Below are 26975 nucleotides of genomic sequence, written 5' to 3'. Positions count from 1 at the left end.
GTTTTTAGACATGTCTTGAATGAAGAGTTTTCTTTTCCTCTACAACAGCATTATGAAACTTTCTCTTTCACACTTACTTTCCTTGTGACAGTCACATATCCTAATGCTACCAAATAGTTTTTAAGTGTCCGGTTCCTGGAAGAAACTGAGAAACTAATGCAGTAATAATAACCCTGTTTCTGAGCACTGGCTCATTCAAAACATATTTTTAAGGAAATGGAGACATAATGTATTTGTAACAGCCTTGGGGTTGTCACGCCTTTGGAAGTGCTATTCAAGGACACTGACAATGATAATCTGTTTATGAAAAACTTTTTAAGCCATCCACAGTATCTTATCAGTGGCTGATACACCTTAGAAAGCATCTCCAGGTACCAGGAAATAAAGAATTACTGACTACCCAAATCAGCTGATGCAACCACAAAGCTTAGGAACACGCAATGCTGTCCTCCAAATTGTAACAGCCCTCCTCCTGCTTCTCCACTAGTGGCTGCTCCCCCCACCCCATCTCTCAGCCTCTGTCCAGAAGGCTTGAGGGGACACCCAGTTCTTGCAAACCTTCAAGCAGAAGAGAGGGGACAAAAAACAACTCTGAATCTTCCAAGCAAGTCATCACATGTTGCTCCTTGCATTCAAACTAAATAAACAAAATCTTTTCTGAGTTGACCTTCACTTCTGCCTTTAATGCCCAACTACTGCCTTCTCCCTCCACCCCCTCTTTGCCTGGCTACCAGTCCATCTGGAAACAAAAATCACAGCACAACCTACCAGGCACAGCACATGGCCAACAACATCCTTTCACACCTCTCAGGGGCTGTAAGGAGACAACAACCTCCATGCCTGCTTCGGTTCCAGGAGGACTTAGCTCACACAGCAATAACCAGTTTTATTCTGCTTCTCCTAAAGACCCTTCTTTTCTGAAGGGAAGCAGTATATCCCAGCAGTGAACGCTTTGAATTACAGAGGTGGTATTTTCAGGCTACTGTTGCTAATCCCAAATTTTACCTTAAACACTCTTTCTCAACCTCTCCCCTCCTGTTGCTTATTTGAATTGAGGAGCCCAAGATGAGGGTCTGTCAGTGCAGCAGAGCTCTAGAGTAGACAATGCTCTCTAGAAACTGGGCTGAGGTTATCAAACTCTATTCATCTGTGGCCTCATAGAGTTTTGCACCAGGTTCTTCCCTGATTTTAAGTTGGTTCATTTGCTCCCTGGGTTAAAGGACACCATAAAGTCAACATTTTAAATCCCTCTGAGTAAGCCTTGATACCAAATTAGGTGAAAATAAAGATGCTCACTGGATTAAGCTGGCATTCACAGCCAGCTTGAGTTGTCTTCTCAGCAGGGAGTATTTTTCAGTAACAGAAAAGTAAGTGTGTCTGTTATTAACAATTAAATACGGTGATACACAAACTCATGCTAAAAAAACAACTCTTAGAAGACAGAGATTTGTTCAGGAGAAAGAAAAAAACCAACAAAACATTCCCGTGCATTTAACTTAAAATGTGTGATAAAACCCACAGAAATAAATGGCACAAAATAGAATAAACCTGTCAAAGGAATAACATTCCAATGTATCAGAAAATAAAATGCAATGACAAATAGATTTGAAATGGGTTTAGATCTGTTTAAAAAATACATTATCTGTCTACAAAACCAGAATATACTTCAGAAAACAACAGAACCCTCTTAAACAAATTTGAGGGGGCAAGAGCTGCTAAATGAACAGTCCCCATATGCAGCAAAACTATGTGTGAACAGTAGGAATTTTTTTCATCCTCATTTTCCACCATTTTTTCATAGTCTCCCCTGCCACCCCATGATTTCACTGGTCACTTTTCAGACCCAGGTTCATTTCTGAGGTCTCAGGATTGTTAAGCACTCGTCTCCGAGAAGTTCCCTTTTTCTTTGCTGATGCACTACAAAAATCAGGATCATCTCTCTCAAGTTTAAAGGCATTTGAACTTCATAGTAGTCCCAGTATCTTTTTGCCCCTGCATCATTACAGCTGCTCTGATGAGAAGTTAAAATAATTCTTGGGCAAGGAAGTCATAGCTGGATAGGAATATAACCATACAGCACTGGGAGATGAATATCCCTAAATCCATCCAATCCCGTAATCCATCCCCAACCTGAGGAACCAACCCTCATGGTGAAGAATTTCCTCCTAATGTCTAACCTAAATCTCCCCTCTTCCAGTTTTCATCCATTACTCCCTGTCACTCCCTGCCCTTGTCCCAAGGCCCTCCCCAGCTTTCCTGGAGCCCCTTCAGCCACTGGAAGGTGCTCTAAGGTCTGCCTGGAGCCTTCTACCAACCCTCCTCTCCTGTCCCTTTTGTATTATTCGGAAGAAACACTCTCACATCCCAGTAAGTCATTCTCTGCACATCAGGCTAAAGTAAAACAAACTACTTCTGCAAGCTAATGGGATTCCCTCTTCATAATTAAATTTTCTGGAGTGAAATGATGGTGCTGGTCCCAGTGTTATACACAACAAGGCAAGTTTATGACACACGGATTTTCAAGTTCATTCTGATGGCAATGGCAAAATCCTTGAGAAGCTCTGAACCTCTCCACTAGTGATCTGTGAATGACTTTACACAGCACTACTGAGGCTCAATTCTGCAACGATTCCAGCAGAAGTTTCTATACAGAGGACTGACAGAATCTAGTTTTCGCTCACCTGTCATCCTTTCTTCACCAGCAGGACTCAGCTGTCTAAGAGTAAGTGTAATAATCAGTCTCAGAAAATGCCATAGCTACTTAAATTCAAACATGCAAGGTCACCTCTGTGCACGCTCAGAGAGAGATTCAGCCTCTGCAAAGGGTCAGCAAGGGGTCCACGGGCCTCTTCAGTCATGCCCAATTGTTGCTGTGAAGGTTGAAGTGGTGTCTGGGCTTGCAGATGACCCTCTGCACAGGTGAATGCTCCCTTCCGTGCCCCAGGAGTGTCCCCGTTATGCTGCAGTGAGAGTAACCGTGAAAGCATTTACCCGTGCAAACCAAATATGAAACAAGAAGTCCTGAAGCTGCTCAGACCTCTGGAAGTGTGAAGAGCATTTCCTTTTCCTGAACTGATAATCACCTGTGCTCAAGAGGCTGGGTGGATTTCGCGTGGTCACCTCTTGCCTACTTATTACTGCTAAGAGCAAGCAAAATGGTTCCCAGGCAGCATGCACAAGGAAAAAAAAAAAGGGAAAAAATGATAAAAATAAAAACCTTGTAATGATTATTAAAGTTCCATTCTTTCATTTGCAAGAACTCACATTTAAGGAAAGTAGAAATGAGTATCAGGAGATAAGGAACCTTTAATGAGCCCTCTGCCTTGGTTTCAATTACACTGTGAAATTAATTTAATGCACTTTAAGAATACAAGAGGTAATCGCTCTCTCTTGGTAAGAGGTTGCAATTTTCCCTAATAAAGTGTCAATATAAATATGTTGCTTTAAGACAGGGAGAACAAGTCAGTTAATTCAGAAAGAATGGGGCATATTAAACCAAATGCTATCAAGGAAACCAAATGGCAAAACTAATAAATAAATTGGCTGAATGAAAATTGTATGGCAGAGAGCTGGTAAATCAGGGTTTAATTAGAAACTTGTTTTTAAAGAGTATTTCTTGATAATGTTATGCATCCAAGTGATTAATGCTGTGAAAGACAACATTACTCCAGTAATTAAAAAAAAAAACAAAACAGTAGCAGCCCATGTGAGAAGAAATGTCTATGGCTGGAAGGGGTAAGAAATCTGAGACCAGTGAATGTGAAAATAAATACATATGTAGATACAAAAGGTTAATAATGCTTGAGGATTTAAAACATGCTTGCAAAATGGGAAATGGATACACAGACTGGACAAATGCAGAGAGCTTTCTGATGGATTGCCATTATGACCACAGCAAAGGCTGATGAGGAGACCCTGCAGTCCTTTCCAGCAGCATCAGCCTGCTCTTACACTGAGACACGGGGTGGCAGGAGATGAGCTCGAGAAATGTGCTTGCTCGGGTGGGTATCTCCTAACTCTGCTGTGGAGGATGAACTACTGATTTCATGACCCAGTGCTCTGAAATGCTGAACCCTCCTGATATTTAATAAGCCAATACACAAAGATTTGAGAGATCTTTCTTGTAATCCCAAGAATCAGGTTCATCTAACCAGGAGCAGCAATACAGAAAACAGTGCAGAAGACCTCACCACCAGGACAGAGGAGAGGCACCTCCTTGCATGGAGTTGAAAAGGCCTCAAGCTGAACCATATATTTCTGGCTAAAAGGGGAGGAGAGAAAGCTGGGAAACCTCCAAAATGTTCTTTAATGGACTAAAACACTTTTTAAAGACTTGTCTACTTTCATTTCCTTGGTTTTGAGACGACGAGACATACAAAGCAAATTGCCTCCCAGCCTGCTGAAGCAGTGGCAGTGGAACAGCCTCGTGCATCTCTCAAGCAATTAAAGCTACTCAGCTTCTGAACAGGTGCCTTGCAGCAACACCCAAGATGTGTTAGAATCCCCCAGTAACACACTGTCTAACACATTTATTGCCTAAATACTCCCATGCTCATGTTTAGTGCCCTTGTTAATCCAGTACTTCAAGAGAATCCTTGCCTTGCTCAAATAGGTCTCAATCCTAATCATCCTGTCAGTGGTGTAAACCAGAACTGATTTCACTCATGCTAATGGAGCTACCAAAGTGCCAAATGTCTAGGAATGGAAAAATCAGGCCTATGTCCCAAAAGGAACGTTTGGTCTGGCACCAGCAGCATGCATTTCTTTGCTTATGTCAAAACCAAATGTTTTTTCTCTGGTACCAAGGCCAAGCAGAGCTTTCAGCTGTCAGTGCTGAGGTTAGCCCTGACTCCAGCAAGTGGTTTTTTTCTGTCTCTCCAAGACCCCACGGTGGTATCTTTGCTAGCAGCTGTGATTATTTCCTTCAAGGCAGACTACGGGTTCGTTCATTTTATCTTTAGAAAGACGATGCAAATAAAGGTGAATACAGGGCAACACCATTACAAGTTATCAATGTCATGAGTAGACAGAAGACAGCACAGACACAGTAGGTCATCTAGAACATCCCAGCCATCAGCCTTTGAGCAGGTCCCAGTGTAATTACAGTTCTGGGAGTGTCTCTGTCCATTGCCACACAGCAGGGATGTGACACCCCTTCTCAGGGCTAAGATGCAGAGTGGCTGAGTCCCTCTATCCATACGGAGTTAACGTATGGTGGGAATTCAACCTCTTGACAGACAGAAATCTGAAACTATGGGAAAGCTCCAAACAACAGACCCATATTGTTCAGCTATTGCTCAGCTATTCATACTCCACAGGTGCCAGCAATGGAAGAGTACAAATCCCCTCGTGACACTACCTTGCCTGTGAGCTGCAGGCAGTGCTGTGCCTCTGAAGAGCTAAAACTGCCTAAAATCAGCCACAGTTGTGGATATCCCAGTGACCTTGGTGATGATCAGGCACCAAGAAATACAACACTACAATTCACAGGGTGAGGACAAGAGAAAGCAAGGGAGGAAGAAAAAACAAAATAATTTCCACAGAGATCTCCACACTCCACATATAGAAATAAGATCTCTGCCTATAAATCAAAAGTGATGTCCACTGAGAGAGTGAAAATGGCAGCAGAACTACCATCATTTCCTGTCCTTTTTCATTCATGTCAATCAAGAAAGATCCTAAGGAATAAGACCACCAATAGGCATCCTCAGGCTTGACTCTTTTATATTTCTCAACAAATCAATATTACTCAGAGATCCTTTTCTAAAAAGGGACAACATTCAGAATCAACAGAATGAGGGGAGCTTAGTGACTCTTCCTGCTGACTGAACAGGCTAATGCTAAGGCAACTCAAGGTCACTTATGTGACACTTCTCCGAAGTACCTAAATCAGACAGTGCCAATTGAAAGGTCGTTCAAGAATGGGGCTTTTCAAGCTTCTTTTTGTTTTCTTTGAACAGTCACGAGAAAATCTCTTTCCTGCTGACCAGACAACATTCTTCCATCAACTCCAGAAAAAGGAGCGATGGCAACAGGAGAAACCAGAGGTTTCAAAAAATGAATCAATCTGGTTTCTCTGATCTCATGAGGAGACCTGTAGTCATGCTCTTGGAAAACCCTGAGCAGACCCCTTTCACCCAGACTTGTCTTACCCAGTCCTGCTCTTTCTCTTGCTACCACCAGAAAGCCAAAATAAGGTATTCAAAATGGTCATGCCACTACCAGCTGGAAAAACTGAGGGGGAAGGAAGGGAGACTGAGACACACAGAATGCTTGTAACCCAAAGAAATGAATTAAGTAACGATTTTAAGAGGAACTTCTAGAAAGGAAGTAACAAGAGGACAGATGGAGCACCAGAGCCACAGATGAAAAGGAGAAAGGGGAGAAATGGCTCATCCTCCTTGGCTTTCAGTGGTGACACAACTGCTTACAGCTCCACCAGCTTCTATATTGGGTCTCAGCAGTGCAAACAGCTGCACAGGTGCTTCTGCCATCCCTGTGCCTGGCTTTCTGCAACAGACTGGGGGATGTCTCCACGTGAAGATGGAAAATATCCTCTTCTGCTACCCAACACGTGTTAGCTGGGGCTTCTTTGAGACCTCCCAACTGCTCTGCAAGTCTTGAGGCAAGAGTCATCAGGAAAAAGCACTTAAAAGTAATTAACTTCTGCTATAGCCACAAAACAGAAAGGAGTGAAAATAATTGGGGAAAGAACTGGGATGGTGCCTCAAATAAATAATAATTTAAAAAAATGGTATGAGTTCCTGCCAATTTTGTTTAGCTCTGGAAAGACTGCACAGACAGTAATGCAGTTATTTCACACTACAGCAAAGCAAAAAGAGCACAAGATGGCAACCCCAAGTTTTGGAAATGCAGAGCTACCTGTGGCTTGGCCCACAGCAATTACTCTGTCATTTCCTTACAGCTCATTTTGAGACTATAACATGTGTTGAGGAAATATTTTTACAGCTAGTCCTCTGTGTTACAAGTAAATTGATTTCTGACATAAAGCAGTCCCTGGGGTGATTTGAAGTCCTTTGAAGAGTTGTTAAAAGCAACTCAAAACTCCAAGAAAGAAGCCAGACATCGTCAGCCTTGGTCCCCCAGGAGATACACCTTGTGAATCAACCTGGGGATCAGAACATTGCATCTTCTTCATTATCAGGGTGGTGAGACCCTGGAACAGGCTGCCCAGAGAAGCTGTGGCTGCCCCATCCCTGGCAGTGTTGAAGGGCAGGTTGGATGGGGCTTGGAGCAACCTGGGCTGGTGGGAGGTGTCCCTGCTCGTGCAGAGGGGTTGGGACTAGATGATCTTCAAGGTCCCTTTCAACCCAAACCATTCTAGGATTCTATGTAACTGCAATCAAGTTGTGTCACCACTGTAGCTTTCACTTTACTGCCATTATGACTTACAGGAAAAAGAGACCCACCTTTTGTTGCCAGACGGACACAGTTGATTTTTGTTTCCTGAAAAACAACAAAAGAGGAAAACATCAAGATGTGTAATTTGCCCATCTACAAGAAACATACATTCCTTTTAAAGGGTACTAAAACAAATAAGCATTTTTCTTACAAGTTATCTCTGAAAATGCCACCAAGAGTTTTAGTTGCATAAAACACCCCATACTAATGGACTTGCCCACAGCTGCTTCTCTAACTGTTGAGAAGTTAAGAGTGACAACATGTTTTTCCACACTCAGTGTGTGAGTGATGGGTCCCATGTAACTGCCTGATGAACTAGTAGAATTTGCCAGTTACGTGACCTGATCTGTCATGGGCAGACAAGCCTTGGGTCAAACGTACATGCAACTGTACATTTAATTTTCATGCGCCATTACTGCAAATTTTGCAAATTGGTATTGATTTAAACACATGGCAAACAGACACACAAGTAGTCGTTTGAATATTTCAGCTCTCTGATATGTATGTGAAGCAAACCAGCAGGCTGTATGGCGAGCTCTGCCAAATGAGCTGTTCAAACACAACCCACACCACAGCAGTTTTTCATCACAGAGCTGGGAGAAAACCCAAGGCTTTTGTTGAATCCACCTCAGAGCCGGCAGAGCTGCGTAAACAGGAGTTTGGATGGGAACAGCAATGTTGTGTTTGGCTTCACTAACAACCTTCTCAGGCCCCCTCCACTGACAGCACATCCTTTTTGCTATGCCCAGCTCCTCATTCTACAGCTCTATTGGCAGGGGTTGCTTCTGTCCGATGCTCAACTGCTCTCCGAATGTTAATGTGCTGCTTTGTTAAAAAGCTGACTGTGTCAGGCACTAATCTGCTGCAGGGGTTTGGTAGCACTTGATGTCTTTACATGCTCTTGTACATGCCTCAGGTGTAATGAATACTGCATAAATTACTGTGTGTAACAATGCTACATTAATATGGATGCTGTCTGTTCTCTGGAAACAACAGCCCAGCAAATGCATCGCTGAGCATCTCATTCCATCCTCAAGCAACAACACAAACACTGTGAAGGTCTGAATTTACTCTTGGAGAAAATCTGTTCCATCTGTGACAGAGCCTCTTTGGTCAGAGCAGAAACAAGCAGGCCCTTTGTGCCCTTCTGCTCACAGTTACGTTTTGGGGAGGATGGGGATGACTGAAGGATCCACACTGGGAAAGAGTGATTCCCTCTCTATGCAGCCTCGAGATACTCATCAACCACAGTACCTGGTAATGAGCAGCCCTGTGTGTAGTCTAGAAAGAACAAGATATTCAGAAGGACAAACTGTCTCTTTGATCTTGCCTTCAAACACTCTTAAGGAGCTCCTGGATCACCAAGGACATATCATGTCTATTAAGGACATCTTTTCCCAACTTTACAGTCCCCAGAGTGAGACCGAAGCACTGTTTATCCCAGAAAACCAGGTGCATCTCTCTTGGATGCACCCACCCCTCTCTCCCTCAAAAACTGACTCCTCTACACAATCTGTACAACCATCAGCACTGCAAAGTCAAGCTGGCTGTAAGACAGAGCTCCCCATTCATCTCTGCCTTGTGGATAATCAGCTCGAATCGCCACCTACTCTGGAAACCCAAAATCTTTATTACTAGTGATGATGTATGAAGCAGGAGAAACACAGCTTTGTTTTCAGAGCACAGCCTCAGCACATAATGCTGGGAATTACAAACCAGACAGATCCTGTTGTAGTTTACAATTTAAGACAAGGTGACCCGGAAAATCAGCAGTGAAGAATAAAATAAAAAATATGAAAATAGCATTTTTGCAGCCCGAAAGTAGGAGGACACTTGCTCACATTTCCTTGTGGAAAATTTTCCTGTGTGTTTCTTGCTTTCTGCTAGCTTCAAAGTGTAACTCAAAGTTAGAGAAATTAGTCAACGTTGAGAAAAGAAGAAGTGAGAAAACTAAACCTGAAATCTTGTTAATGATGCTGTAACTGATCCCACTAGAGCATGGTGCACATCCCTGCACATTACCCTCCCACAGGGTAATTTGAGAAGACAGGATGCAGCATGTTCTGTTTGCATCTACATTTACTAATTGCTGCATTTAGCACAGACAGTCATAGTTATTAGAACACTGTGGCCTGGCACTGCCAAAAGCAAGGGCAATCAATCACTAGAGAACAAGACATCTGGACCTCAGACCTTCATTTCAAATTGCATCTTCTGAGAAGATAAACATAAAGGAAGCCTGCACAGACACCAGACATCCAGCTATTAGGGATGCTTAAGTTGAAAGTCTTGAACTTAGTCCATATTCCTGATTAGGGCTGATTATTCCATCAATTTCTATTGATCCCCTCATTGACCAACCCACTGTTTATCTCTTTGGTGCCTCATAAAAAATGAGATCTCTTTAAATTTAAACTAGTTTTCTTTGATTGACACTGAGATTTGAGATTATGTATGAACTTTTTAACCAAGAAACAGAATAAATAAACTTATTTCCCCCCCAAAAAAAAAGCAATTAAAGCATTTTCCCACAATCACATTTGTTTTCTGAAAAATGCTACTTTTGATTCAGATAAGGTGCTTTTCTGTCCACAGGAAGATGCTTCTCTTTAGCCATGAAGGAATAAACAACAGAAGTAATTCTCATGTATTCATCTGGATGGCTTGAAGCAATTACAAGAAAAATAAGGAAATAAAGGGATAATAAAAAATGTTCTTTTAAAAGCTGTGTTACCACAGAAGTTTTATAACACTTTATGTCTACAACAGTCTTCATGATGACCTGAGATCCTACATATTCAGTATAAAGTCCCTGCTTTGTATTATGGCTGAAATCACAGGAATGACTTAAGGACCCAGTAGCACTGCTACTTCAGCTTCGTATCACTGCCAGGTTAAGACACTTTCTATCTGAGCCATAACAGAACAATGTAGGCTTGACCTAACCATGATCCTGGAATAGGAAAACACCCACAACTCGATCCAAATTTTGTTTTCCAACATGCTTTGTATCCAGAAAGCTTACTGTGGATGAAGCCCAGCTATGCCCTTACTAGAACATATTTACATAAGTGGGTTTTCTGGAACTTACCTCCACATGAATAAAACATGACTACAGGAGACCCCCACTGAAGACTGAACCCTGGCTAAATTTTGAAGTCCATACACTGTGGACAAACAACACAGGACTGAGTTTTGGACTGCTGTCAGACTGTTCCTGGAGGGCAGACTCCAATCTACAGTTAGAATGAGCTGGAGACCCTCTGAAGAGAGCACAGACTGTGCTGAGGAGCTGAGTAAACCTCTCTGCCAACACAGCTCAGGCACACAAACTTGAAGCTACACACTGTGAGCCTGTTTTAGCACCCCTTTGAATTTTCAGGTTTTCTTTTTTAAACATTATTTAATCTAGTATGTTTCTTTCTTTTTCAAAGCCAGGGAGCTGATGTCTGCTAATTATGTAGGTTCCTAAATGCACGTTTTCACAGAAGTACATTGAGTGATAACAAGACAAGTTCTGCCTCTGTCTCTTCAGTGTTCAGATGGGAACTATTTTCTGCAGAAAACGGCTATGAAGGCAGCGAGACATATGATTATGTGACAGCTGCATCTTCACAACCTAAAAGGGCAATCTCTTCTCTTTTATTATTTACAATAGAAAGTTATTTCAATGTTATATAGTTCATAATTGAAGGCACACACCACACCTCCCAACATCTCAAATTTGAGGCAGACTGGAGCAGGATTTTATTTACTATCCAGAAAACTCTCAGGTCCGCGTAGTCTGGCCCAAAAAAGCCAACCACATGTGGAAACAGGGGCTAACAAAAAGTGAAGTGCTTCCACAGCTGCTTTATTTCTGCCCCAGCAGCTCCAATATGAGATTAAGCAGAAGTAAATGTAACTGAACAAAACTGTACACCCAAAACCCTGCTGAGCGCTGAGCTCCTCAAAGCTGTTCAACAGTTCACAGAAGCAATGCAGGTGGCTGAACCAAAGTACCTCACTACTTTTCTGGTGGGTCATCTCCACAAGGATGAATGCTTCCTCTCTGCCAGCAGCTTTATCCACATCTCCAACATGTCTCAGAAGAAAAATGTTGAGTACTGAGGGTAGACCTGTCAGCACCTAGAAATCCAGTCTGGTGTCCCCTGATAATAATGAACTGCCCGATCGTGCATGTAGTACAAGTCATTAGAGAGCAAAGAAATCAATAAGAATCTCTGTAGAGTCTGTCATTCCCTCAAAAATAATATTCTCATTGATTCCTGTGGTACTACTTTTCAGAATTCTGGCCTGCAAACATCATTCACCTGTTGGGCCACCTGGCTGGAGGAGCAGCTGGCAGCATCTCCCCATCATCTCCAGACGCCTTACAAAGACTCCTGCCTCATCTCCCATTTAGAGGAAAAACAGCCAAGAGTTATTGATTGCAACTGTGCAGTTACAGATTTCATTTTAACTCAATGAAGGAAAATGCAGCTCCAGGAAGGATTTGTAGAAAACTCTGTTTTCTGAGCTGTTCAAAAATTCAGGCAGGTTTTACATCAGCCAAAGAATTCTGCCCGTTTGAGCATGTGGCTGGATTAGTAACCAGAGACTGTCATCTACAATGGCCTAGATAAAGAACCTGGGGACAATAAAACCTGCAACATTTGATTTTAAGTCAGTATAAGGATAAGAGAGGATAAGGAGTAACATGGTGTTGCAACCCTGGCCTCTCCTTTCAGAGGGATAAATGTCAAAAGGGCTGGAGCTTTAAAGGGGAGATCTCAGGGAGGTTTTTCAGACAAGGAAAAACATCATGCTCTGTCAGGCAGCCATCTGTAGCAGGTGGCACCAGGACAACTAGCAAACATCAGTTAACTACCTGGATGGCTGCAACAGCATGTGTGGAGATCCTGCCAGAGGAGAGCGTAGCCAAGTTGTCCAGTGCTCCCATGTCACTTCTCATGCTAACTCCATCTAACAATTAAACAGTAACTAATGGTGTTTCTCACCCCTGCAGTAACAAAACCTGGAGCTTTCATTTCCTTTTTCTCTTGGCTGTTTTTTTCCCCCTCTTACTTCAAACTCTGACACATTTCAGTTCAGCATCTGGCTTTCAACAGTCCCTAGGAGGGAAATTCACACAAGTCACAAGCGTTTTGTATAACAAAACCTTTCTGTCTCACACATGTTCTATTTAGACTCCTGTCTGGAAGCAGTACCATGTTGACCAAACTTCATACAACTGTCCACGGAAAAGAATTCAGCCAAGTGACAGCTCTCTCATTCAGACTCTCAAACAAGAAGTACAACATTGCACAAGAGGAGGCAGGAAAGCTCATGATCTGATTTTTGCAGCAATTTGCCACACTTGTTTTGCATCCAGCTGTTAATTATATTCCTTTCACTGTAACAATCACAGCTAATGGTTGCAGAGCAGATGAGAACACCAAATGAGCACAACCCTCCCTGCACAGCAGAGCTGAAACAATGCAGAACTCCTCTAACATTTCTGCCTCCTCCTAATCAAGCTTTTTGACCAAGTACAGCATGTTTCTTCAAATTAAGCTCTCCCCAGAGCCCTGCATTTCCAAAGAAAGGTGTTCTGGTTCACTGCACGAAGGTTTCTCATTGCAGCTTCCAGGTGTGGAAAGAAATTTCATCACTCCATAACTGTCAGTGATTAATGAAACTACAGAATATCCTAATTAAAAAAATGAGTGGCAATGTTCTGTTAAGTTTTTAATGTGCAAGGGAACATAAGGCTATATTTTAATTGTGCTAAATTATTACTCTTTCGACTGTTTGCAGATGTGCATTATCAAAAATGCCATGTTGCAGCCACAATTATTATTATTATTATTATTAGCAGGCTTTATGAAGACCAGTCAAAGCTGTGCAGATCATAGATATAAGCAAAAACCCAACACTCTTAAATACAAATTATACCTGCAAACAGCTCTTGGAATGAAACAAAACTTATTATTTATATCTGCAAAAGGCTGGGTGTGCAAATCAAACCCTCATGTTTGAAATATAGGGTTTAAAGATTTTATAAAGAATCAAAAAGTATCACAGATATTCCTTCCAAGATCCATATTCCATTCTTGGGCATTTGCTCTATATTTTTTCCCATACCACCACACTCCAAGGATATGTAAATATATATTGTACCAAAGTAAGTTATTGAGGCAAGAGGTAATTCCTTGCTCAAACAGGAATTTGCTTTCTTTGACAGAATATGATGAGGGTGTTGACACCCTGGCCCAAGTTGCCCAGGGAAGCTGTGGCTGCCCCATCCCTGGCAGTGTTGAAGGGCAGGTTGGATGGGGCTTGGAGCAACCTGGGCTGGTGGGAGGTGTCCCTGCCCATGGCAGGGGGGCTGGGACTAGATGATCTTCAAGGTCCCTTCCAACCCAAACCATTCTGTGATTCCATGATGAAATCATCCTTTTTTGGAGTCCTTGTCACCTTCTACATAGAGAGTGTGATGCAACCTGCCAGCTACAGAGATCCAGAAAAAGTAGGAACCACACGCTAGTGCTACTTTAACCCAGAATTCCAAGGGCAGCCTACACAATTCCATTCAGAGAACTAATTTATGGCATATTACATTGTACTTAAGCAAACAAAGTTTTTTCTTCCCTAGGGATCCATTCACTAGCAATTAACTATCACACAAGGGGAAACTAACTAGACAACGAAAGACACATACATGGATTTCACAATTTCCTTTCTAAAGGTAAATCTGAAATTGAATTCACTCAGTAGTGCTGGAAGGAAACTACATCAACTAGAAAGGAAACTGAGGTGAAAACCAGCACAGCATTGAAGAGCTTTGTGCTTTTCAGCCACGCAGCAGAAACCCTGCAGGAGAATGTTGATAAATGAAGGTTGTAAAACACCAAGATATGTTGTGAACCTTCATTGGCATTGCTAGCCTGTTAAATGATGTATGGTCCTCTGTGATCTCTGCCTGCACTTGGGGTATAAAAGACACTATCCCAAGTGGAGCCCAAAGCCTACACCGCTCACCTTTGATTGATTTTTCTAATTTTGCTCTTTCAGAGGTGATGTCTTAAAGAATTTATCCATGTTAAAGTCAAATTTGTGAAAGCACTGGCAAACGTGGTAATAACACACTCTGGTACCCAACTTCTTGATGCCATGTCAGTGCTCTAAGACTCTTCAAGAGGCCGGAGTGTCAATTTGTACCACGTTATGTGATAATGAAAAACAATTAAGGGAGTCAGAGGGGAGGAAGGTGAACAACTGCTTAAACTGGGTCTGGTTCATAGACTGTTAGCTGAACAGACCCATAACAGGGATGTCAAAAGAGAAGGTCACAAACAATTCTAGGCTGGAATAGAAGAACAGAGGAGGGCAATGAGGCCTTCTCTTTTCCTATCACAGGATCTGTTGTGGCATTATTTGTGGGTCATTTGAGTCTGAGAAAAGGGCAGACTACGTCTCCTGTGCTGTACCCATTTTAAACCTAATATCACAGAGCAAGTATATGTAAAAACACAGTCCAGGGTGTTCAAAAGGACTAAGAAACACAAACATATAGTCCCCCCTGCAGTACCACTTACTCAAGCTAAAACTCTCCACTGTAAGTGCTACATGATGATGTGACTAAACGCTGCTGCAAGATAATCCAAACTCATAGCTTTTGGGCAGTTCTCATCTCATCATGTCTCCTCCAAAATCACAAGACTATCAGAATGTGTTTTCTAAGGACAAGCCCTGCTCTGACACTCATGCATTTGAAAGGAAGGAAAAAAAAAAAAAATTCTAATAAATTAATTTTGTAAATCACATGCCACCATGTGCCTTTACATAGTCTGGCTTGCCAACAGGTTTCTCGTTGGATCTAGGCATCAGAGAGAGACTTAAGTGAAGAACAAATAGTGGCATGTTTAATTTTCATCAAATTTCTTTAAGAGGGTAATAAAAAGGAGTTAAACTGGCATTCAGTGGAAAAGGAAGGAGAAAGATGAGGAAGACAGACAGAGGTGGTCATATGTACAGATCCAATTTCAATTTTCTCTGCACTTACTCCATTTGCCTTGCTAAGAGCCTGGAAATATATGCTGTAGCTTTTCAGGGGAGAAAGTGGAGCATTCCAGTAGCCATTGTAGGTTTTGTTGTCACCCACTGTGAAGGGCTGGGTGACAGGCAAGTTGATGGGTTTCAGCTCAGCTGCAAAGTAGTGTGGTGAGTCGAGACTGGAAGCGTTCTTGTAGCTCACTGGGACAGAGAAGCATTCAATGATGTCTGCAGCTCTCCGTGCTTTCTGCAGCTTCTCCTCCTTGACAACAAGTTGATAGACACTAGGAGGGAGAGAGAAAGGTAAGATTAGAGCTCCAAGGGCCTTAAACATCACGAATGTTTCCAATAACAACAGGAAAAGATAAAGTAAGAAAACCACAGCTAGGGCATCACCGCAGACATAGTTCTTAGCACACCAGTAACAGACTGGTCCTGTGTGGGCAAGATGCTGATTGCTCACTCTGTTGATTTAGTGGAGTTACTCAGGCTACACCTTGGTGAAAGTCAGAAGACATTTCAATCTTGTCACACTTGGGAAACAAGATTAACTAATAAAATATCCTGTCCACAATGCATTTTTAATGTACTGAATATTAGAAAGCAGATGCTTTTGCTCCAGCCACAAAGTTGAAACATGAATTGTTTGCTTGGGCTGAACAGTGACTGCAGTAGAGGAGAACATTAGCAGGGCAGTGGTGTCAGATCCCTTCTGAAACAGTTTCAGAGTGCAAGAATCAGTTTACATCAAAAAGATTCTCACATCTTCTAAGAAGCTAACTTTTCTTGGCACTCTTTTCAGGATATCTCCTGGGATGTAGGGATGTCTAACATTAATTCCTGATGGTGAGTCTCCTCCTACTTTCCACCACAAAAAGGCTGGTTTATACAATGAGCAAGTGGCTTTAAAGCTCTCCCTATTCACTTTTGTTTCAGGAAACAGCAACTACTCCTCATGTTCTTTCCAGCTCTATGAAATGTTAATCCTTTTCTATTTCTGCTAAGCTTTTGGCCTCTCTGATATGTATAGCAATCTTGTTATTTCTAGCTTACTATTTGAGGCTCAAGGAGGTTTCAAGGGATTCAAATGCACCGGGTTTTCTTGTGTTGTTGTGGTTTGATTTATTTTTTTTTCCCCTCTGACAGTTAAGAAAGCCTGTAAGTTCAATGCTGCTACAGCTGAGGCAGGTTTACCATCTGCTAAACACCACTCACCCATTTGACAAAGAGAGATAGCACTGCAGTCATTTTGCTTTTTGTCAGGATATTCACATGTGCTGCCCTCACCTGTCTGTGTGAGCCTGGTCCTTTGTTTAGTCAGACAGGAGAGATCGATTAAAAGATTGGAACCAGCCAGCAGTGTATCATTCTCCTGGCTTTCACAGGCTCATTGTTGCAGAAAGATTGGCCTGAACAATTTCTAGCATAGCAATAGCTCATCAATGCTTCTCTGGGAAGTGAAGTTCTGGCACCTTCAGCAGGAGTAAACCCAAACCTGGCTCATGCTTTACAATTAAGTGTCACTCCAGGGCTGCAGGTATCTGGCACACTCACTGTTATCAACGTGGTGGTCAATGAATCACCTGGTTATTACCTGTTTCCTGCTGCTAGACACAAACCCAGCTAGTCTTTATAACTACAATCAAATTATTAATTCCTTAGCACTGAAGTTATCCTGATGCAGGATGCTACTGACACTTGTCATGCAGAAGCCCCCACCAGACATACAGACTACATCCTTTAGTGACATCCCATCAACATTTTGGGAAACTTTCCTCAGTTCTTCACTGGAGTTTTCAATAATTTTTTTCAGATTTACTCTGCTATTTATTTTCCAATTTCTAAAAAGACAAACAGGTTTCCCAGCAATGCTAAGAATTATCACTGAGGATGCAGTGAGAGCTGTAAGCAAAAGCCTATTTCATCTAAACTCTTCACTCAGCTTAGCAAAGTAAACTTTGATCATACCACCCAGGACACTGTTTGCTAACAGACCATCAGCAGATTCTTATTCTGACCCTTATCTCTGGCAATGATAATCAACACTGCTGACCAACAAAATGGCAAACTTTCCCAGTAATGTGCAAAACAGTAGCCGAAATTTTCATGTCATTTGCCATATGCCTTCTAGCCTAGAGAGATGCTTGGGTTTTGCTTTATCCCATCCCAAATGCTTGTCTTTTCTGGTTAAAGAAAATATTTTATTTATGGACACAAATAACTATACACATAGAAATTATATAAAAATTTTCTTGCAGCCTTGACAGATGGCAAGGCTTCCCTTTTCCTGTCTCCCTAGACCTACAGTGTCCAGAGGGTGACCCACACTCTCTTGGTTCTCTCCATCACAAGCAATGAGCCTAACTAAATACTCTTCACAGAATCACAGAATCTTAGGGGTTGGAAGGGACCTCGAAAGATCACCCAGCCCAACCCCCCTGCCAGAGCAGGGTCACCCAGAGCACATCAGACAGGAACGTGTCCAGGGGGTTTGAATGTCTCCAGTGAAGGAGACTCCACAGCCTCTCTTCTGTCTTCAGGGAAGGGGAAGCTCCCAGGGGCATGAATTGCCAGATAACTGAACTCTTTCCATAATCATCAGAGAATTTATTTACCTTTGAAGATCTCAATTTCTCCCTTGACAGTTCTGATATCTTCTCCACCAGTGCAGGCACTTTTACATCATGAGCAAGTTTTGATATGTATAGAACCTAATAACACATACTCCTTTTTCTGTTCTTCTTTCACATTTTAGCTTTCCTATTTAGCCATTAACACACCTCTTCCTTTCACAAGGATAACTCACTCTTAATGACCTGAAATTTTACTTCTAATGTTTATTCTTTTGCAATAAATGGAGGTGTCTCAGGAAGCACAACAGCATGCTCATGAACATTCAACTGAAACGTAACAGACATCCCATTTGTGTTCAAGTTAAAACCCCATTAACTCCTGCTCAAATACTGTCTCCTTTTCTATTAAACAAGTATCTGAGCTAGCACTGCTGTCACTGCTCCTCTGTCTAAAAAACCTGCTGTGGTGAAAGTTAGCATGAGTGACTGACTGCTTGCTTGTCACTTTTTTCACACAGCTTGATCACCTCCATGTGCTTTACCTGCTTGACTTGGTGACTGACATCCTCCAGCCTCACTCTTTTCTCTGAGGCTGGGTTACTCAGTAGTGGTCAAGTGGCCACTCTCAAAGGAAGTTGTCAAGTGGCCAAGGCCATGACTGATTTCAAAGATTACTCTGGACTGGAGACTGTAACTCTGAGAAAATGTTTCCTTACCAAATGATGACTTTGGGTCTCACTTTCTGATATTTTGATGCCAGCATTTTGGTCTGTCTGATCCTTCCAGACATGTGGGATCCACAGTTCACCCCTCATGGAGACACAGACTGTGACAGCCTAACTTTCCTTTTTCTTCTTTTCTGCCATATCTTAGTTTTTCAGGTTATGCTCTTTTCTTTACAAGGGTGTTTGTTTTGTGTTGTCTGGGGTTTTTTTGTTTACCTAGTAGCAGAATTTTCCTGACTGCCTTTAGGACATCTTCAAAGATCAACTTCCCATCATTAACCAGTGAAGTGCTGCAAGGAACACCAAGTGCTTCCACAGCCACTACCATCAGCATGAAGGCACTCCCAGAACTGAGTGTCTTCTCCTTGGAGCAAAAAGCCAGTGATCCTACCTCTGAATGAAATTCCTGTGGGAATTCTGAGTAGCAAGCCTGCTATTACCCACCCTGACCTTTGGCCAAACCATCTGCATTACTACAACTATTCTCAATAGAATAAAATTAATTCAGTTTTGCTCAGGAGATGATAACTTTCAGTAACACATGATGACCCCTATGATTGGGGTTGGGCACTAACTCAAAATAAACTCAAAGAGTAGAATCTGCTCTTTCAGCCTGCTCTTCAGCTGCAGACACATCACTGTTTGGGTGTTGATCAGGGTCAGCCTTTTCAGCTTCTTATGACTAACAATTTGGTGATACACAGCAGTGTGACTGCAAGCTGAGGAAAGGAGGAGCACTTTTCCAAACAGAAGTGCTAGGGGAAAGAAAAAAAGAAAATTGGGCAATGGAAATAAGAAGGAGATACCCAAATTATTCTAATATTCTGGCTGCCAGGTAGAGGGTAGAATGGACCTCCCAGGGCTCTCTTCCTCTCAAGCTTCAAAGCTACTGCTTCCAGCCAGTGTCACCTAACACTGCTTTCATAACAGGAATCAATTCATCAGTTGAAAATGCCCAGCTGGATAAAAGAAGGTTTCAGTGTCATACATTGAAATTATATTCAAAGGGACAACAAAAGCCAAGCATTAAAACCCCCAGCAGTATAGAACAACTTCAGTACCAAAAAACTGAGAAATGATACAGTAAAACTAACTACTGTAGTTTAATTCTTAATATCCAGCCACATTTGCACTGGGATCAGATCCACACACGTACATGCTGCAGGGCAGCAGCAGCAGCAAGGAGCTCGTGTTCCTAGTGCTCAGCTACTTCAAGACACCTCATTGCAAGCAACTGCTGTCCTCATAAAAGACAGGGAAGGACTGTCCCCAAACATCCATCAGCTCTGCTCTCCAGAGAGCTCTTCAGGGATTCTGGAATCTGAACCACTAACCAAATGTCTCAATTCCTAGAAGGCTGGGGAGCTGACTGCCCTGGTGCCCAGCTGCGTGTGCTTATTAGAAAAGGAGGCCAAAACTGGATTCTTTTATAAATCTCATAGGTCTTAGATAGATAAATCCACATTACTTTAATAGAAGCTTTTTAAAGTTTTTGACAACTCTCTTCTAAATCACTCATAAAAGCACTAGCTCTAATGGTCACCACAGCACAAACGTTGTCTGCAGAGGAAGAAAATGTGCTCTGGTTATCATCTACAAGGTAATCTTTTAAAGGATGAGTTCTCTATTCAGTGTGGAAGCACAAGTGCTAATAATTGCCATTCTAAATCACTGCCTGTTTCTGTGTGACTGAGGTCTCTCTGAGTGCTGTTGGACTTCTTTGATTTCTTTTTGTGCAGCTCACAGTATGATTTGAGGGTGGACAGAGGAAATGCTTGTCCACAAATCTAGCCATGGATTTAGACCAGGCTCAAGTTCTGGATGAAAGGTGTGCATGGATGTGGAGGGGGAAAGCTGAGTCAGAGCAGTCAACATCTGGTAGGTGCACTTACCAGCAGGGTGGAATCTTCACTATGCCCCTGATAGAAGTAGGGTGTGAAACAGAATGTCATTTCTATATAACCTCACAATGATCCCCTGACCTGACTTATTAAAACTTAACAGAAAGAAAGCTTCTGCAGTTCCGTGCTCCCTCTGGACCAATTTTGGAACTAAAATTTCTTTAAGTATCATATAAAGATTTCATACATTTTCATTTAATTTTAATATTTAAGCATAAATATATTATCAGCCATCTATTATTTCAATAATATTTTCTCCCAGGGAACAAAAATAAGTGCCAGTTTGCACAGCCTGATCTCACAGTGCATTTTTCCACAGCTTATTGTGAGCAGGTTTTGCAGTTCACCCTACAGAGAACAGGGACTTCTCATTACTAGGTCAAATGAACACATTACTTTCAGAATAACTGTTTGATAGGCTGCAGGCAGTAAGATGCTTCCAAAGGGTAGAGGTTTCCTTATTTATAGTTATTTGAATTCCAAATATGAAGGACAAAAAAGCAAATGAAGTAAGAATGGAAAAGAATTGCATCTTCTAGCAGCTGCATCATCTCAGACTGAAGGTATGTGGGAGACAGCACAGAGAGCTGGACTTTGAATTTCCATTGTCACACTTATTCCATGGATTTAACGGATCCAGCTCTTCTGAGCAGGCTATCCAAACCCATGGAAATCAAACCCAAATATTATCTGACCCATCCCCAAGAGTTAATGCTGCACAGAGGTGAATAAAACGAGTGCGCGTGAACAGAGTCAAAGGTACAATAACTTGAGGGACCAGCAACCAATTCAGCTTCTTCTCTCTTATTTACAATGCAAATGTTTCTAAGAAGTGTGCTCTTAAGACTGGAAAGCACTGTCACACAGAGACCTCAAAAACTCAGTGCAGACTTCCTACTGCAGAGCTCTACAACAACGTACAGAAATCAAACATAACTTCAGTCACCAAACACCTGGCTTGCCCACTGGAAATACACCCTCAGACCAGATTCCCTGGGTGTTATATAAACAATCCTGAGTCCATTACTTAAGTTGACACTTAAGTCACAGAATCCAGGCTGCAGACCCTTAGCACTGTTTTTTTTAATCATCTGGTTTTCCATTGAACTTATGATCCTATTATATTTGGTTGCACAAACATAAATATATTCATATGTATCCAGGAGTTTAATCACCTTTATTCTGACAGCAGGGAGCCATCACTCAGGATACTGGGATTGGAGGGGGTCAGATGTGCTGCCTGACACTCACAATTAGAAATCAGATTAGCTACAGAATGTGCATATGCTTTTTTTCCAGCCAGGTTGATTTCAGTGGTACAAACTGAGACAGAAGAGTAGTATCAATATCTTTAATTACTCTTCTTTAAAGGTATCTAAATAAAAACCTGAATTCTGGCACATAGACAATGAAAAACAAAATAATAGGAAAATGTAAGGAAATGTAATAGGGTTGGAAGCTAGAAATATCCTATAAAATCTATCAGCAATCTATTGAGCTTATTATAAAATAGCCTGACATTGAAAAGCAGATGTGATCCTTCTTACAGCGTGGCTCCAGCCCTCCTATGAACTAGCACAGTTCTTCTGCAAGAAATATAACCTAACCCCACTCAACTCTAAACAAAAATATATAACTAAAACCCTACTAAACTTTGCAAGAACTAAATTACCATAAAGCCTGACACTGAGACTTGCTGTTCCGAGCATACTCTGCATTTATGGCACCATTTTCCTCTGGTTTTAAATGTGAACATTTCCTCACCAGGATCCTCCTGCAATCCTAAAATCAAACTTCCAGACATTCAGAATTGACTCCCCAGACAGTTTCCAAGTCCATAAAGTTTTCTAGGTTCAAACAGGTTGTAATATATTCCCAAGAATTGAGTTCCCTTCTTCACATATTCTAAAATGTCACCCTTAATATCTTCAACAGCACCTTCAATCAGAAGCTTGGAAACTGATCTACAAAACATAATGAAGTGAGTTTCACAGCCTCCTCACATGTAACCTACAGGACCCAGGGCAGAGTTCTGCAGTTTTCTGTTTATTTAAGAACTGATTTGAGAGGCATTAAAATCAATTAAAGATTGCTGGTGTTCCCATTAGGCTTTGGAGCAGCTCCATGCAGGATATAACATGTTGAAGTTAAGGTTAGCTTTCAATAAACATTTTAATGCAGAAAGTAGGAAAAAGAGATTGTTCTAAGATGTCATCTTCTGGAATATTCTTGGCTATTTCAAAGGTTCAAAAAGTAGCCCCTATTGGGTTGCACTGTCATTAAGATAAACATTAAAAGAAAACAGCTTGTTGCATCTGCAAAATAATCCAACAAATAAAGCTTATAATAGTGATGCTACTTGAGGAAATAGTCTCTCACATTGCAAAGTTATTCACACCAGATCCTTCATTTTGAAGTTATTTTTGCGTGTTCATTCATTTAAACAACTCTACTACGTTGAAGAACGCCAACAAAATATCCAAATTCAGACAAAATTGTAAAGATGGCATAGAAAGAAGAGACAGTAATTACTGCTATTGCTGTGAAAAAATCTGCTGAGATAGAGCCAGTAATAGTGCCACCCATTTAATCCAGAAGGCTGCTGAGAAAGTTTCTTCCCATCTTGGTCTGCTCTCATATTCAGTTCAGCAGGATAGATCTACTACCAGGGCACGTTGTACCTTGAAATTCATGAAACAAAGGGCAGTGCTTCCACACTTGGGTAACGCCGTTTGGAGTCAGAGTTTTCACACGGACATTCTTTTATTGCTAAAATTTCAAGCTTTGTTCAATTTCTGCAGTGATTGAAACGGGCACTAGAAAAAAGTAAGGAAGTTTAAAGCCCGGGTGATCCCTGAGGAGAACAGAGAGATGGGCCTGTCCTGGATTCCCTCCAACCTGCATCAGTTACTGCAACGAGCTGCCTGTGGGACAGGGGCTTATATTTATTTAAGGGATTCTGCACTTTGTCAGGCTTAAAAAGAACCCAAACAAAAGCAAACCACAGGTTTGTCTTGGTAGGAAAGCATCCTGCCATCAGCATTATATCCAAGTTACCTTTAGGCCAGAACACTTTGTCTGAAAGGTCTTTGCAGTCATACTGCAGCACCACATCATTCCCAGAACTGACTAAAAAATGAAAAAGGGTCTTAGAAAATACCCTTCCTCCCCCCCTCCCCCCTTTTTTTTTTTGGTTGGGTTTTTTGGGGGGCTGTTTGTTTTGTTGTTGTTGGGTGTTTTAGGGGGTTTTGTTTGTATTTTTTTGTATTAAAAGGTAGTGTTTATCTAATGCCAAACGAAATGTCACTTGGCCTCAGCCCCTAGGTGGGTAGACTTTCATCCTGACAGATCTCAGAGGTCCAACACATAATTACCCCATGGCTGCAGATGTGTGAACATGGGCACAGAGAAAGTGAAGTGACTTGCCCAGTGTCACTTAGTATCAGCTGTGTGCAAACAAACCCCACACTCTTGTCCCATCTTCCTACTTCCACCCACCAGTCAATATGTCCTGTCTAATCCAGTCTGGAGTTTCCAGCCTGAACACATGTTAATCCTACAACGTTGTCCAAAAAGGGAAAACATATATAGATATATAGATACAGATAAAGTGACTTCTGGCCATCCCTTGAGTTGTGACCTGCAGAGTTGAAGGAGGAGGAGACAGTGCTGGGAAAGAGCTGTTCTGGAGACTGGATCTTAATACTGCAATACACAAAAAACACAGCATCTTGTCAAACTTCCATGAGCACCAGTAAAAATGGTGTGCCAAAAAGCAGGTATAGTGATGGTTTAAATAAACAGCTGCATGTGGGGGCATCTACATATCTGTGTGTGCACACGTATACGTGTTTCTCTACATAAATACATACTAAAATCAGTGTTTCCAACCTCGTGCTTCCAGTGTTCCCTTCGCCACTGATCTTCTATGGGTGACTAATAATTGTGTCTTTCCAAGGCAGGGCAACTACTGAAAGAAATCTAAAAATGCAATTATTCCCATAGACTTCTGAGCAAGTCTAATCTTTGTGCAAGGTCTGTGCACAGCAAACAGAAATGTGGTAACGTGTCAAAAAGACAAGGGTATTGACAGTCAGTGTTTACTGACCAAAAAGAAGCATTAAAAGTCCATTTTCCCCAGCTCTGTCATTTGGTCTAACAAAAGATACTATCCATACTCACAATACTGCCTCCTTTCCATCCCCAGACCACCACAACACTGCTGCTGCTTCTATTTACTTGCATTATATATGTACCCTTCTTTTAAATCCTTTAAATTCTCTCAGTTTAACCTTCTTGGAAATAAGATTTTTTTAAAAATAATTAAAAAATATATATAAAAAGAACCAGAGGGCATCTCAAAGCTCTGTGTTCCATTATCTTAACCATCTCCATAAGCCTGACCTGGCTTGCAACACAGATTAGACATAATAGCTGATTTTTCCCAGTGGAGCAGGCCCAGTCTCTATCTCTCCAGTTCAATGTTATTTTGTGCTGGCAGATTAAAGATAATGAGTGCAGACAGATACAGCTTTCGCTGCAACAGGAGCTAATGTGAGTGGCTTTGGAGGTGTTTTTTGCCTCCTGAGCCACCTGCCATCTGTTTGATCTACAAATAAAAACCAGCAACCCCTTTTTTGTTAACGTCACTCAGCATTAAACAGGCATCGCTGACTGAGGTTTTGTCATCCTCAGTGATCCCTGGTTTAAAACCAGAAGGAAGTTTCAAGGACAAAAAGAGCCAAAGTTGTTCTTGAGCAAGCTGCAGGATGGAGAAAGACTATTCTACAGCTTTCCTGGGACCATGCAATACCTTTTGCCATGCCCTTCATAGCTTGGACTACAGGATGGGCATATTTGCATATATTCTCAGTCAGAAGTAATTTGAGCATTTCCATGGCTTCCATGAAATGAGGCCCATGTGGATGCAGAAATAATCTAGTTTGGATTTAAAGCTTTCTCTCCTTTTTTTCACAACCATAGGTACCAGACTGAGGAGGAAAAACCTTCACATAAGAACATGATTTTTTTTTTTTTTTTTTTTTTTTTTTTTTTGTTAAAGAGAACACTAAAATATATTGTTGTTGGTTTTGTGTTTGGGTTTGTGTTGTTCTGTTTTTAATGAAAGGGCTAAGAAAAACCAAGACAAAAAGGAGGAACCTGCTCTGTTTCTGACCTGAGGAGAAACTTCATTACTAGACAAGCCACATGATGCTGAGTAACAGTCTACTGACAGTTATATCATCAATATCCAAAAGAAAATATGAGCCCTACTTAAGGGTAATATAGATTTTCAGCACCTGCAGGAGTATCAACCAGATTCTTTCCACCTATTCTGGATACTTTGTGCTTTTCAGAATGTGCAAAGTGATCATGCCTCTGACACCAGGGAGAGGTTGGTCTTAAATGGTACCCTCACTACAGCATCTCCTGCCCTGGAATGAAGGAAAAATGAGGATGGAGAAAGGGGAGAACCAAAGTCCCAAGGATAAGGACTTCTCTGCAGCAATTCACAGCTAGTTTGTCATCATCTGTAAACACCTTTTATGTCCACTCCCACAGTGGGAATGGGGCAGATTTAAACATGAGGAGGTTGTATCTGATAATCCCATGGTTCACCAGCTTCCCTCTAAACTAAGCATATTTTTGATACAAGAGAAAACATTACATATAGAATTTATCCTTTGGCAGAAAAAACCCTCAACCTGCATCAACACCAGCTCCTGCAGTTACTGGGTGATCTGCCAAGGCGGGAGAAAGGGAAGTCACTGTTGCCTCTTCTTTTGGGCTATTTGACCTCTCCACTTCAAATACTCTGCCCTCTGCCTCTCTCCTCCACTTCCTCTTTTGCACCATGACTACTATGAAATAAACCAGTCCTCTTTCCCTTTCCTTTTGCACAGCAAACAAATCCCTCACCATCTCCCAGCTCTGCCTTTTGCTTTGGAAAAATGCTGTGCAAGGAGCACTGAAATTACAGACTGGCAAAGAGCACCGTGGCTGCAGAGGTTTATTCTCAATTGCCTGGCTGCATTTATGATAATCCCTTCATTCCAGCTGCAGCCCACGCACTGGTGCAGCAGCCCCCTTTTTCTAGTTCCAAGAAATTATGCATTCATTATGGAGGAAATTAACACCTCAAAGCAAACTATAATTAGGAATTCTTCAATTCGGTTTATGCTTTTTCAATTAGGGCCTCTATAATTTTAATCACGGGAGCATTAACATGTTTCCGGAATTTAGATACCTGTAGTATAATTAAATCCTGAAAGGCCTGAGTCTGCATCAGCAAAGCAGAGCTTACTCATCCTCCCTTT

At 41.7% G+C, this 26975-nt stretch overlaps 1 protein-coding gene across 4 annotated transcripts in view; it reads right to left on the bottom strand.

The window, feature by feature from the left end:
- The window catches only part of PTPRT (protein tyrosine phosphatase receptor type T), a 435474-nt gene that overhangs the window by 75416 nt on the left and 333083 nt on the right, over positions 1–26975 (bottom strand). For all 4 annotated transcript variants that reach the window (XM_051633170.1, XM_051633173.1, XM_051633172.1 and 1 more), the window contains exons 12-13: positions 15470–15743; positions 7431–7467 (exon numbers count right to left, since the gene is read on the bottom strand). In XM_051633170.1, coding sequence (XP_051489130.1) covers positions 7431–7467; positions 15470–15743 — 311 coding nt within the window. The remainder of the gene's footprint in view (positions 1–7430; positions 7468–15469; positions 15744–26975) is intronic.

The sequence above is a fragment of the Apus apus genome, chromosome 15 (genome assembly GCF_020740795.1).
Source record: "Apus apus isolate bApuApu2 chromosome 15, bApuApu2.pri.cur, whole genome shotgun sequence".
NCBI lineage: Eukaryota > Metazoa > Chordata > Aves > Apodiformes > Apodidae > Apus > Apus apus.
This window is presented reverse-complemented; position numbering and strand designations above follow the sequence as displayed.